Source organism: Juglans regia, chromosome 7 (genome assembly GCF_001411555.2).
Source record: "Juglans regia cultivar Chandler chromosome 7, Walnut 2.0, whole genome shotgun sequence".
Classification (NCBI taxonomy): Eukaryota; Viridiplantae; Streptophyta; class Magnoliopsida; order Fagales; family Juglandaceae; genus Juglans; species Juglans regia.
In genome coordinates, this window is record NC_049907.1 from 25,825,083 (window position 1) to 25,838,265 (window position 13,183).

The 13,183-nt window shown below is 37.5% G+C and overlaps 1 protein-coding gene across 1 annotated transcript in view; it reads right to left on the bottom strand.

Annotated features, from left to right (window-relative positions):
- LOC108987321 (phosphoglucan, water dikinase, chloroplastic) overlaps window positions 1-12,324 on the bottom strand; it is a 39,974-nt gene extending 27,650 nt beyond the window's left edge. The window contains exons 1-7 of the mRNA XM_018960212.2: window positions 12,039-12,324; window positions 10,771-11,380; window positions 8,687-8,773; window positions 8,474-8,605; window positions 7,492-7,617; window positions 7,233-7,411; window positions 5,563-5,647 (exon numbers count right to left, since the gene is read on the bottom strand). Coding sequence (XP_018815757.1) covers window positions 5,563-5,647; window positions 7,233-7,411; window positions 7,492-7,617; window positions 8,474-8,605; window positions 8,687-8,773; window positions 10,771-11,380; window positions 12,039-12,262 — 1,443 coding nt within the window. The 5' untranslated portion in view covers window positions 12,263-12,324. The remainder of the gene's footprint in view (window positions 1-5,562; window positions 5,648-7,232; window positions 7,412-7,491; window positions 7,618-8,473; window positions 8,606-8,686; window positions 8,774-10,770; window positions 11,381-12,038) is intronic.
- Between the last annotated feature and the right edge of the window lie 859 nt (window positions 12,325-13,183).

Genomic DNA, 13,183 nt, shown 5'->3' on the forward strand with positions numbered 1-13,183 from the left:
ATCCCAATTCTATTGTTTTGACTCATCTTATGAAACACGGTTATTTGGGGAACAAGGATTCAGTTTCTAATGTCTTCTAATTGTAGTTCTTGTAAACTTGGTAAAAACAAATCTTTACATTTTCCTTTACATGACAGTCGGGCTTCCACATGTTTTGAGATTATTCATGCTAATGTATGGGTGTGAGTCCCTTACTTTCTCATGCTCAATACAAGTATTTCGTAACCTTCTTTGATGACTATAGTTGTTTCACTTGGATATATTTCCTTCGATCTAAAGTTGATGTGTTCTCCACTTTTCAGGCTTTTGTTGTTTTTGTTGAGACCCAATTCCTGCTTGTATTAAGACACTACATTCTGACTCTAGGGAGGAATATATGTCCAATGAGTTTCAGGATTATCTTACAACCAAGGGTATTCTCTCACAATGATCTTGTCCTTACACCTCCCAACAGAATGGGGTGGTTGAGCATAAGAATCATCATCTTTATTTGTGATTTCCTTCTTTATTTACTGGGTAGGTGTGGTTTTGGAGAGAGGAGGAGGTTTTGGATCAGATGGTGTATATCTACGGTACGGTTCTCAGTGTTGATCAATGGCAGTCCAGAAGGTTTCTTCCCAAGCTCTCGTGGTTTGAGACAAAGGGATCTGTTATCTCCTTTATTTTTTGTTATTGTTATGGAGGCATTAAGTAGGATGATTTCAGCCTTAGTGACTAATGGTTTTATCAGTGGTTTCCAGATTGGATCGCCGAGTAGGGGTAATACAACTATTTCTCATTTGCTGTTTGCATATGACATGCTCATCATGTGCGAGGCTGATCAAGCCCAGTTGAGGGCTGTGAAGGCATTGCTGCTGTGTTTTGAAGCAGTGTCTGGTTTAAAAGTGAATTATGATAAATCAGAGTTGGTACCGATTGGAGAAGTTTAGGATATAAGGGAGCTAGCTGGGATACTGGGTTGTAAGATAGCGTCTCTTCCTATGACTTATCTGGAATTGCCGCTGGGTATAGCACCGAGGGCACGCATGATTTGGGATACAGTGATTGAAAAAGTAGATAGGAGACTAGCAGAGTGGAAGAGAATGTATTTGTCGAAAGGGGGCCGGACTACATTAATCAAAAGTACACTTTCTAACATACCCACCTACTTTCTATCATTATTCCCTGTATCGACAAGTGTGGCGGGTCGACTCAAGAAGTTACAGAGAGATTTTCTGTGGGGGGGCTTAGGAGATGAGTTTAAATTCCACTTAGTCAAGTGGGAGTTGGTATGTCGTCCTATCTCCAATGGCGGTTTGGGTGTCAGAAATTTGAGGTTATTTAATCGGGCATTACTTGGCATATGGTTGTGGCGATATTCCAAGGAACCAGAGACCTTATGGAGGACTGTGATCGAGAGCAAATATGGTGATTTAGGGGAGGGGTGGTGTACTAAAGAAGTTAGAGGAGCATCTGGAATGGGGATATGGAAACATATTAAAAGAGGATGGGAGGTCTTCCATCGTTACACTAGATTGCAATTGGGGACAGGTTCCAAGATCAGATTTTGAAAGGATGCTTGGTGTAGTAACAGTGTTTTACAAGATCTGTTTCCGTCTCTTTTCTTGATTGCAAGCTCCAAAGAGGCCACAGTGGTGGAGGTTGTGGAAGTCTCAGGTAGGAAAATTCATTGGAACATCAATTTCAACCGAGCGGCACAGGATTGGGAGATGGAGAGTTTTGTAGATTTTTAGTCTCTTATATTCTGTTCGTCCAAAAAACTAGCAGGAAGATGAGTTGTGGTGGCGTCCTGCAGGGAAAGGGGTGTTCTTTGTTCGCTCTTTCTATAAGGTTCTCACACAAGTTCCAGATATACAGTTTCCCTGGAGAAGGCTTTGGCGTCATAAGGCTCCTCCCAAAGCCTCTTTCTTTGTGTGGGCAGCATCTTTGGGTAAGATTTTCACCACGGATAATCTAAGAAAGCGGAGGATAATTATTACAGATTGGTGTTGTATGTGTAAAAGCGAGAGTGAGTCGGTGAATCATTTACTTTTACACTGTGAGATAGCCAAAACTCTTTGGGACGAGGTGTTTAAAAGAATGGATTTAGCATGGGTTATGCCGGAAACAGTTTTGGATGTATTGGCTTGTTGGACTTCAATTCAAGGGATGAGACAGATCAAAGCAGTTTGGAAGATGATCCTTATCTGTATTATGTGATGTTTATGGCAGGAGCGCAATGAGAGAACTTTTGAAGATAAAGAGAGATCTTTGGAGGAGCTAAAACTGTTATTTTTTAGAACTCTTTATACTTGGGCCATTGTTGTAGACTTTAATGACATGGACCTCCATGACTTCCTAGTTTCTAATGTGCCTTCATATTTAGGGCATTTTTCTTTGTATTATGACACTTGGTGATTTAATAAATTCTTATTTTACTTATAAAAAGAAAAAAAGAATCATCATCTTTTGGATGTTGTTCGTACTTTGTTAATTGAATCTTCTGTGCCTCCTAGGTTCTGGGTAGAAGCCTTATCTACAGCTGCTTATTTGATTAATCGTCTACCCTCTCAAAGTTTACAATTTGACTCTCTGTATTCTCATTTGTTTGGTGTTCTTCCCGAGTATAATTCTCTTCATATATTTGGCTGCGTCTGTTTTGTTCACTTGTACTATTGAACGCTTTAAGCCAGGGGTTGTGTACCAAAGACGTCGCCCACAGTCTCCACTGCCCTTTCCTGACACTGAACCAACGTCTGATCCCATCCCACCTGAACCTCAACAGTCATCTCGAGTTTCATGTCTCCCGGATAGGTATGGGTTCTCACATACTGCTCATCAGGCTACTCTTGATACTACCTTTATGCCCAACTCTTACTCTCAGGCTTCTACTCAAGCTTGTTGGCGGCAAGCTATGCAAGAAGAACTTAAGGCTCTTCAGGCAACCACACTTGGGACATCATCCCATGTCTTGATGGAGTCGAACTCATTGGATGCAAATGGGTATATACCATCAAGCTACGGTCTGATGGCACTATAGAGAGGTATAAAGCCCGTTTGGTGGCTCTTGGGAATTGTCAGGAGTATGGCCTTGATTATGAGGAGACCTTTGCACCCGTGGCCAAGATGACTACTGTACAAACTATTATGGCTATCGCTACTTTTAAAAGATGGTCTCTTCGGCAAATGGACGTGAAGAATGCATTCTTACATGGAGATTTGAAGGAAGAAATATATATCAGTCCTCCTGGTTTGTTCACTCACTCCTCCACTGAGGTTTGTCGGTTGAAGCGGTCTCTAGATGGATTAAAGCAGGCACCGCATGCATGGTTTGAGAAGTTTCGTACCACTCTTCTTGATTTTTATTTTACTCGGAGTCAGTTTGATTCTTCTCTCTTTCTTAAGAGGACTGCCACAGGACTTGTTGCACTTTTAGTATATGTGGATGATATTGTTATCACAAGGTTTGATCCTCAGTTGATTGAGCAACTACAGCAGCATCTCAAGACTACCTTTCATATGAAAGATCTTGGCTCACTTCAATATTTTCTTGGTCTCGAGGTGCATTCTTGTCCCAATGGTATGCTTTTGCATCAGCACAAGTATACCCAAGAAATTCTCACCTTGGCTGGTCTTCAGTCTGGGAACTTAGTACTTACACCTCTGGAGGTCAATTTGAAGCTTTGTTAGGAGGGTGGTGAACTATTATCTGATCCAACTCTGTATCGGCAGCTAGTAGGGAGTTTGAATTATTTGACAATTACCGGACCAGATATTTCATTTGTTGTACAGCAGGTCAGTCAATTTATGCAGGCTCCTCGTCACTCTCATTTAGCAGCACTACAATGGATTCTTCGATATCTCAAGGGTACATCTGGTAGACGGTTATTATTTTCTACAGGAAACTCCTTACAGTTAATAGGTTATAGTGATGCTGATTGGGCCCCGTTCAGTTACTGGTTGGTGCATGTTCCTTGGTGATGCTCTTATTTCTTGGAAGAGTAAGAAGTAGGATCGAGTCTCGAAGTCCTCTACCGAATCTCAGTATCGTGCTGTCATTAGCATGTTCGAAGATTGTGTGGCTTCAGGGTTTGTTAGGTGAACTTGGTATCCCACAACTTACTCCTACTCATCTTCCTGCGGATAACACAAGTGCTATTCAGATTGCTGCCAATCCGGTATTTCATGAGCGCACCAAACACATTGAAGTAGATTGTCATTCCATTCATGAAGCACTTGATCAACATGTTATTAAACTTCCTCACATTTCCACCGAACACCAAACTGCTGATGCTTTACCAAGGCTCTTTCTCGTCACCGCCATCAGTTCATGATTGGCAAATTGATGCTTCTTGATTTACATATTATTTGTAGGCTATAATTAAGGGAATTTTGGGCTTTTTAATAAGAAGGAAACTCTCGATTGAGAGGTATTCAAACCAATTTGACAGTTGAGCTCTTGGCCAATTGGAAGAATTTGGACAAAATTCCACAAATCTCAGCCGTGTGGAAGATGGTTCCTAAATGTATTCTTTGGTGCCTATGGAAGGAACAAAATGATCGGACTTTTGAAGATAAGGAGCAAACATTGGAGGAGATTAGATTGTAATGGCCTAAATTTTCATGATTTTCTTGTTTCTATCTCTCCCTCTTAGCTAGGTGTAAACTCTTATATACCCTCAGTGTACTTGGGTTATGCCTATTCTTATTATTATAAATAAACTTTTACTATGGGCTCTTTATTATGGGCTAGGTGTTTTCTCTTATATACACCCAGTGTACTTGGTTAAGCCTATTGATCTTAATACATTTTTACTAATAAAAAAATACCTTTTACTTATCAAAAAAAGAAATTAATTTCAACCAAGAGATTGCTTCAAAGCATAAAAAGAAAAGCCCTCAAAAGAGCAGATATAATCTGGATTTGCACCACAAAATATAAAAGCACATTAGAGACGTTGTGCAAGTAATTTTGCATTAAATATAGGGGATAATGCTTAGGTTTCTTTCTATGAGTTGTAATGGCATGGTAAGTTGTTTAAGTTCATTAATAAAGGTTGCTTAGGCATTTGGTTAAGAATGATATGTAAGATCGCATCCCTAATCAGAATGTGGTGTTACCAAAGCAATCATAAATTGGTTGTCACGTCGATTTTCCGTGATAATATGGGACTCATTTTAGGGCTAGTCTTAGAGTTCCCAATGTTGCAATACCATGTTGGACACTAAAATTGACAATCCAATAGCAAGTTTTATCCTCAGAACTTTGACTAACCTCTATGGTCAAGACAAATTTTGTATATTGACAGGGGAATAACCATTGATTGTAATGCTTGGCTCAAATTAAATGGTTATAAAACCTTATCACACAAATGCCTACATAGATCATTGAATATACTATATTTATTCTCAAAATTCCTCTTACACAAGTATCATACTTAAATTGGGAGAATGGCACACATCTGAAAATCCAATAATGTAATTGAGTTTATAATCAAGGTGTATTGGGTAACAATTTGAGATTGTACTTTGAGATGACAGCTATAAATTGGAGATTTAAGAAGATTGGAAAATGAAGAATACCTTTTTACACTCCAAAAACGAAGTCAGAGCAGAAATGCCACTCTCATCCATTGATTCACTGATAGATTCTAGTTGCTCAGCAAGGCTGTAAAAGAACACCATCACAAATGAATCTCTAATTAAACCATTTGGATGTTGCACTTTCAAGTAGCACAAACTTACATTGGATAACTATCTCAAAGTCAACTTTTGAACTTAAACTTGGAAATTGGGAAGAAATCATATCAGGCATACATAACTATACCTGACATACACATAACTGTGCATGGGATGCAGAACTCATTTTTTAAATTATTTCATGATAAGTTTTTGGCTGTCCATAAAATGTTAAATTGAACTTTAAAATTACTAACTATTAATGGTATAGAATGGGTCATAACAATGAAGGAAATGAAAAAGGGAAGAGAGACTGGTGGGGTTGGTTTTTTTTGGCGGTGGGCAGTGAGGGGAGAGTACAGCAACATGAAACTTTGACTTTGATCTAGTCCTCAGTCAACTTATTACAAAAACTGCTTTGCGAGATCCACAAAAAAGAATTAAGTGAAACAGTAGCACTCTCATAATGCAACCAAGATAACACCCCTTTAAGATTATAATTAATTTTGGAAAAATAACACTTTATATCCTGCAGCTACCATCGCTTTTGTAATAAGCACCCTAAACTACAAGAATAGAATTAGCACCCAATGTACCAAAATACCAAATTATGGCAATCTGTACATTTGATTAAGATCTAATTATTAAGATTGCATCACATGTCCTATTTTATAACAGAAAATGTTAACCAAATGTGAAAATTACCAAATTGTGAATTTGCAGTGTCAATTTCAAATTTAAGTAGTTTACGTTAAAAATTGAAAAATTAGTTCAAGGCTTCAAATTGTACTTTCCATACTAATATTAGACATACAGAATGTATTCAACAAGAGACGTGAAACATAGATCGTAGAGAATCATTAACATTATCTAACATAATAAATGTAGACAATTTAAGATGCCAAAAAGAGATGATGGTGAGTTATGCATAATGTAATAAGATCCAAATCACCAATTATCCCATAAGTTTAAACAAATGAAATATTTTAATTATTCCGATGGAATGGATTCAATCATTTAGCTAATGTTTTAACACTCTCCCTCACGTGTGGACACAATGAGGCTCGGCACATGAAATATTTAACCAAAATGCTGGATGAAGAGTACAGCCAAGATTTGAATTCAGGACCACTACTCTGATACTATGTCAAAAGCAAGTATTATCAATGAGGAGAGAGATGCCCCTCTACCACAAATGACCGTATATGTATATAATGTAAGAAAACATTTCACCAGACTTATAAAGTATACTTTGTTACAATAATGCCACCCAGCACTCCTAATCCTAATCCAAAAGGATAGTGTCCAATGTTTTTACACAAAAGTCTATATAGCAGCATAATCCTAAGCATCAAAACTTCTTCGTCTGAGCAAGTTTTTAGAAGGTACAAGCAATGATAGCAAAAGTAATGCACAAAACATATGGAACAATGCTAGACATAGCAGACGCTATTCATGAGAAAAGGATTAAATTTTGGTAAAGATCATACCAAAAGAGGTAAGATCAACTCTATATTGTAAGAAGTGGTGGAAAGCTATACATAATACAATGAACATTTATCATTATATCAAACCTTCCAGCATTGAAAAAATCTTTGAGTTCATGATGAAAAATTTTGAACTGCTCCACAAACGCTTCACTATATTCTCCAGGATTTTTGGTAATTCTTGCAAGCATAGCTTCTGTAGCAACTAAATCTTCTGGTCCAGCACTCCGGTGAAGCTTGTTTTGTATTGTATGCTTAATTTCTTGCTGGAATGCAATGAATTACATAATAATTAACACATCATCTGATTATGATGCAAATCAATTCAAGCTCTACAGGATATAACCTTAAGGTCATGAGGAATATCACCCCGATGGGCAATATCTCTAATGCGAGTTAGAGGAACAGATGCAGTAAATTCTGCCTTAAAAGAAGGCAGACATGGATGGATCTTGCGGATGACAAGTACTTCCTGAACAACAAAAGAAAATTAATTACATGAGACACAAAAGAAGCATACACATAGAAGAAATGCATGTGAGACTATATGTACACTAGAGTCGAAATATTTATTCACCAATTCATTTTGCAGTTTGGTCATTTCTGTACGTAACATAGACAATTTCAAAAACATCAATTGATAATCAGGCAGCTATGCAAAGGTAATTATTCTTTCGTCCTCTTTTTCCTTTTTACCTTTTTAATTAAAATGAACTCGAAGATACTTTGGGGCTATCTTACATCAGTTAATTCTAACCAATGGAAACCAAAACCAATGAAGTCCTATCGCAGAGCTAAAAGACCAGAGGCATAAGAAGTCATGGGGTGGGATCTTAGGTTTTATTCTTGTTACTGACAAACCTGAAAGGTGAAAAAATAAATAAAATAAATCAGGAAGTTAATGATTCCTGGAAACCAGCATTGAGACCACACCATTCTCTAAAAAAGAGATATGAGGCAATGCTCACAGTCACATTCCTAAAGTGTTAACTGATGCAATGCCAGTTTGGCCCAGTTTTATTTTCCCTGTTCAGAGCACTTGTACCTCTGGGCTCCAAGATTAACATGTGAAACAAGAATTGGAAAGCTTCCTAAGTAAGTATACATTGTATGCTTATTATTGTAGAACCCGAGCTGGGATGGCACTTGTAGTTTTTTGTCAAGGCAGGCTTTTCTGTTTTATATCCTCTTATTAGAACTCTCAATTTAAAGTACAATATTTAAGTCTTTCCTTTCTCATCTCACAAGTTAATTGACGTATCGTAAAATATTAAACTACAAAGATAAATGATCAGTCCAAATCCATTACAAACAAAATGGTAGACAACCTGGGGTGAAGTATCTTTCCTACAAGATATCCGTTCCAACTCACGAAATATGAGCCTGGAAATCTCAGCATGCCTGTTTGGCCGGTGATGACCCCCATCTTCAAAGCAAGGAATTTGCCCTGTGTTTATCCACTGCATAAGAAAAATATATGAAAATGGGTTGCAAGAATCAACTTGAAGACAGAAGCAGGAAAAAAAGGCATCAAAGAAAACCTTCAAATATATGGCTGGATAAATGAGAGCCTCCAACCGGTCCCCAGTTTGTAAGCCTTCAACTAATAGCTCACGTACAACTTCAAGCTTCATCAATAAAAGGAAAATAAATATAAATAGGTGTTATTTCATCCAGTTAAGCAATGGACTGGGCGTTAAAATACTACTTCCATTCCATAATGAGAAGAGAGAGGCCTTAGATGAAATTATAACACCCACTCTTGATGGTTTTTTTCATTCTCACGATTACCCTTATTATATGAGTGACGGCTGAATAGTGCGCACCCTTTTTCTTCTTGTTGTTTATATAATGAATGGCAACATGGGACTACTCTTATTTCCCTATATGTATCAATAAAAGTTGTCTTACTTTAAAAAAAATAATGAAGGGACATGCAAAAAATAATGAAGGGACATGCAAAAAAATATTAACTAATTCATAGAAATTGAGCGACAGACACTCATTTCAGCATACACCAAAAAAAAAACACCTTTCACCATGACAATAGTAGAAAGGCAAGCTTGTGAGCTCTCTTGTCAATCTAGATCCAGTACAGATTCCAAATAACCATTGAATTTCTTTAGAGAATTTTGTTATATACAGCAGAAGAAAGAAGAATCTAGGTAAATAACTATGGTAGACAAGGTAAAATAATAGGCAAGAGAACTATTATACATCTAAGCACCAGCCATATATGAAAAAAAAAAAGCATACAAACATTATGCATTAACTACTAGGCTTCAAGCTCAATAGATGTGACATTGCAACCAGTCAAAGAACATTGCTGGGCCAGTTTCAGAAAGATTCCGTAAGTTTAAACCAAAAAAAAAAAAATAGCATCAGCCCCTAGTAGCACTAGAGTGGAAGTGCACGTAGTTTGACAAGAACTCAGAATGCATTTACAAGACTAGGTTTAACAGACTAGGAAGAATAATCTTCTAAGAGCAGGGACACATTCACCACACATTTCCCCTTACGAGTCACCATACAAATCACCATACTGCTCTTTCTCCCATGGTTTGCACCTTTGTTGATTTTCCCTGGCATTTAATATTGATCCCATACTCAGCATCTCCGATTTCATATTGTTTTAAATGAATTTTAAGACATTCAAAATAATCACTGGCTCCTGAGATGTCAGGAAAAAAAATAGATTTGGTTGCCACTTGTAGTTTTTTGTAGTTGTAAGCTTGTCGTAGGACCTACAGAGGCCTAGCTTGACATTGCCCATCAGAGTGCATACAAGTTCAGTAAACGATATTGAGGGTAAGCCACTAAGGGATGTGTTGGGCTTATAGTCCAAAAGCTTTAGTAACAACATATAAAATGCAATTGGATTGGAATATAAATCCCATGTACACCATAGATGAGCATCAGCCAGCTAGATTTTGAGATTCAAATGACAACAGCAGCAGCAGAAATAATAATACTAGCAACAAAATCTGCACCGGAACAAATGCAATGAATGCCAAAATTGAGCAACAACAGCAATAAATAATAATCACAAAGATTACCATAACCTGGTACTTGTTTGTCAACATTTTTTCTTTTTCTTTTTTTTTATAAGTGGTGTTGCCCAGTCAACGTTGATAGGGCATCAAAATACATGTTTTAATCAAATTATTTAAAAATTAAATTGTTCAAAATGATAAGGATGTTAAACATACAAGATAGCAACATGAACAATATGAATTTGTTGCTTCTTTTGACTACAAGAGAAAATTATGTGCTTTCTTGCCTATATACATAATAAGAGTCCATCCATGAATAAGTAAAGATGTCAAACATTTGGTTTTACTAATTCATTCATGAAGACTTTTGTCTTTATGGTTTGTAGGTCCATATAAACAGTTAGGATGAATAAACAATTCGCCAAAATGCATATATAGACATTGATACTGGCTAGTTATACAAGTACTCTACTGATGTCAAGCTATCCTCCAAATGCCAAAACACACGCACATACAAAAGAATGGATCATGCTACAGTTTAGAATAATAATAAGCTGAATGGAAAAAACAATGGTCTCCATTCAGCTTATTATTAATATTACAGGAGGAAGACCGATTATTTCTAGCAGTACCTTTCTCCTCCAGCTCCTTGCACTTTGATCACCTTCAACTAACTTCAGAGCCAATCCTGTAAGACCGGAAGTGTCCCATTTCATTTCGGATTCCCGGTTTCTATGCTCATTCGAGCGCATGAAAGAGACACCCTTCCCCTGCCATTGCCCAACAAAAGGACTCGTGCCAACCTCCTTTTGAGAAGCAACATCAGTAACCACAGACCCATTGTCCCCCAAATCATCATGCTCCTCATTTTCCCCCAAGCCCAGAGGGAATAAATTCACGGCCTCCCCAGTTGCATTCCATTTACAAACCATCCCATAACTCCCTCCCTTGGGCAGCTTCAAGATCCTGTTATTCCCACCTTCCCATAACGTGCGCTTGTCCTTTCTCACAATCACAAACTTATACTCAACAGACTCTCCCCCTTTCAGTTCCAACTCACATACCCATCCACTCTCAGTCCAATTCATACCAATATTCTTCTTCCATGATCCCAATTCTTTTATTGATCCCAAAATCACAACATGCTCACCGAATTTAACTTGGTGATCCAGTCGAACATTAAGCCGCACCTTCCCCTGTCGCGACTTAGATTTCATCTTCTCGTCCATCTTCTCCTCCTCTCTGCCAAAAAGCAAGCTTATCAACCCTTGTATTAAACCCGATCTCTAAACTTTATAAGTAGTACATGTTCCACTGTCTCAATGGCATCACAGGGTTCCGTTGCGTTTTATATACGTTAGAAGGCAGAAGTCAATAGAAACGAATGGGCAGAGACGTTACAGAAAATGGAAGCTATATCACAAGTTACCTTCAAAAAGTAGAAGGTATCGAGTGACTACAAGGAAAAGAACAAGTAAACTTGAATCGTAGCGAAAGGATGGCGTTCCAAGACTCTTCAAGTATTTATTCCATTAGCTTCCACTTTTCTCTAGAATCCCATTCGAGATATGAATTCCACCTTAAAACGACATTTAAAACACAATGAAGTGACTCCATGTCCATGAGACTAGCAAACGCACGACAGCGCACTCGTTCCGCTCGGTTGCTGAGGAAAGGCAGCAAAATAAACGAAAGAAAACACAGCCGCCAGCAATTTAGAAAACTAATTTTCTGTTCGAAATAAACATCAAGAAAATTAAAAACCCCGTTTCTCGTTTTCTTTCGTCAGTTTTCCCCAGCAACCAAACAGAGGCTATGAAACACTGAAAATTTGCAGATATTTAGGAAAAAGAAGAATAAAAAAAAAGCAAGTAAGATGAAGTAAAACTGAAAGGCAGACCTCGTTGGAGTAGAAGAAACGGAACGGACAATCCGATAAGAGCGTTTAGAAAGCTCATTAGTCGAGGATAGATCGTGAAGAGGAAGAGAAATCCTGGAACCGAAGAAAGAGATATTCGGAAGGTTAAGAAGGAAGTGGAATTGGTTGCGAGAAGGATCACTTCTGCGCGAACAGGAAGAAGAGGAAGCAATAGAGAGTCGCAATGGCGGGCAAAGAGAATCCATGAAGGAAAGGAGTCGAATCGATCGCCTGTTTACCTTGTAAGGGTACTTGAAGAGGGAGATGATAGAGAGTGAGCAAGCGGGTCATCCTATATGCAACGAGTTTGTCTTTGCCACGTGTACGCAGGATATCTTGCATATCCTCACGAGATCTAGAGTCTAGACGAATTAACTTTTTTATTTTATTTTTTCCCTCTCTTGTCTTCAGATAATAAATATCGATATAATATGCAACGATTTTGTCTTTGCCACGTGTACGCAGGCTATCTTGCATATCCTCACGAGGGATCTAGAGATAATAAAATATCTATTTTTTTGGGGGTAATAAAATATTATTTCCTCGTAAAAATATCAATTAATTAAACTTTTAGGTGAAATTAATTAAAGATTCAACGAAAAGATATTGGGCACTCAAGTTTGGTGCATCATACCCCACGTGGCACGTACAAGAGCGAAATTGATATTTGAGTATGGGGTAGATGGCATTACAATGCGCAAAGGATTGCGGCCAAATGTAATTGACAAATTCAGTGTTAATAGTTTGCAAATAAATAGCAACAAGCCTATATCACGTGTAACGCGTGGATTGTTATTTATATTGTATACGAGGGAGAGATTTAGAGAGATATCGGATTTTATATTAAAGAAATTCAAAACGGTTTATAGGACGGTTCATTTGACGAAACAATATAAATGTTAAAATAGTATTTTTAAGTGGAGACTTGAATCGGTTTATATCTTTATATGTAAGAAAAAAAATAAAATTTAAAAGTTACAACAGTTCATAACGAAACATTGATTTTAAAATGATTACCGCTCCATAAATATAATACTTCAAGTTTAATAAATAGAATGCCTAAAAAGTATAATACCACATCGAAGTCATATGACTCCATTTAAAATACAAAACAATATAAATATTAT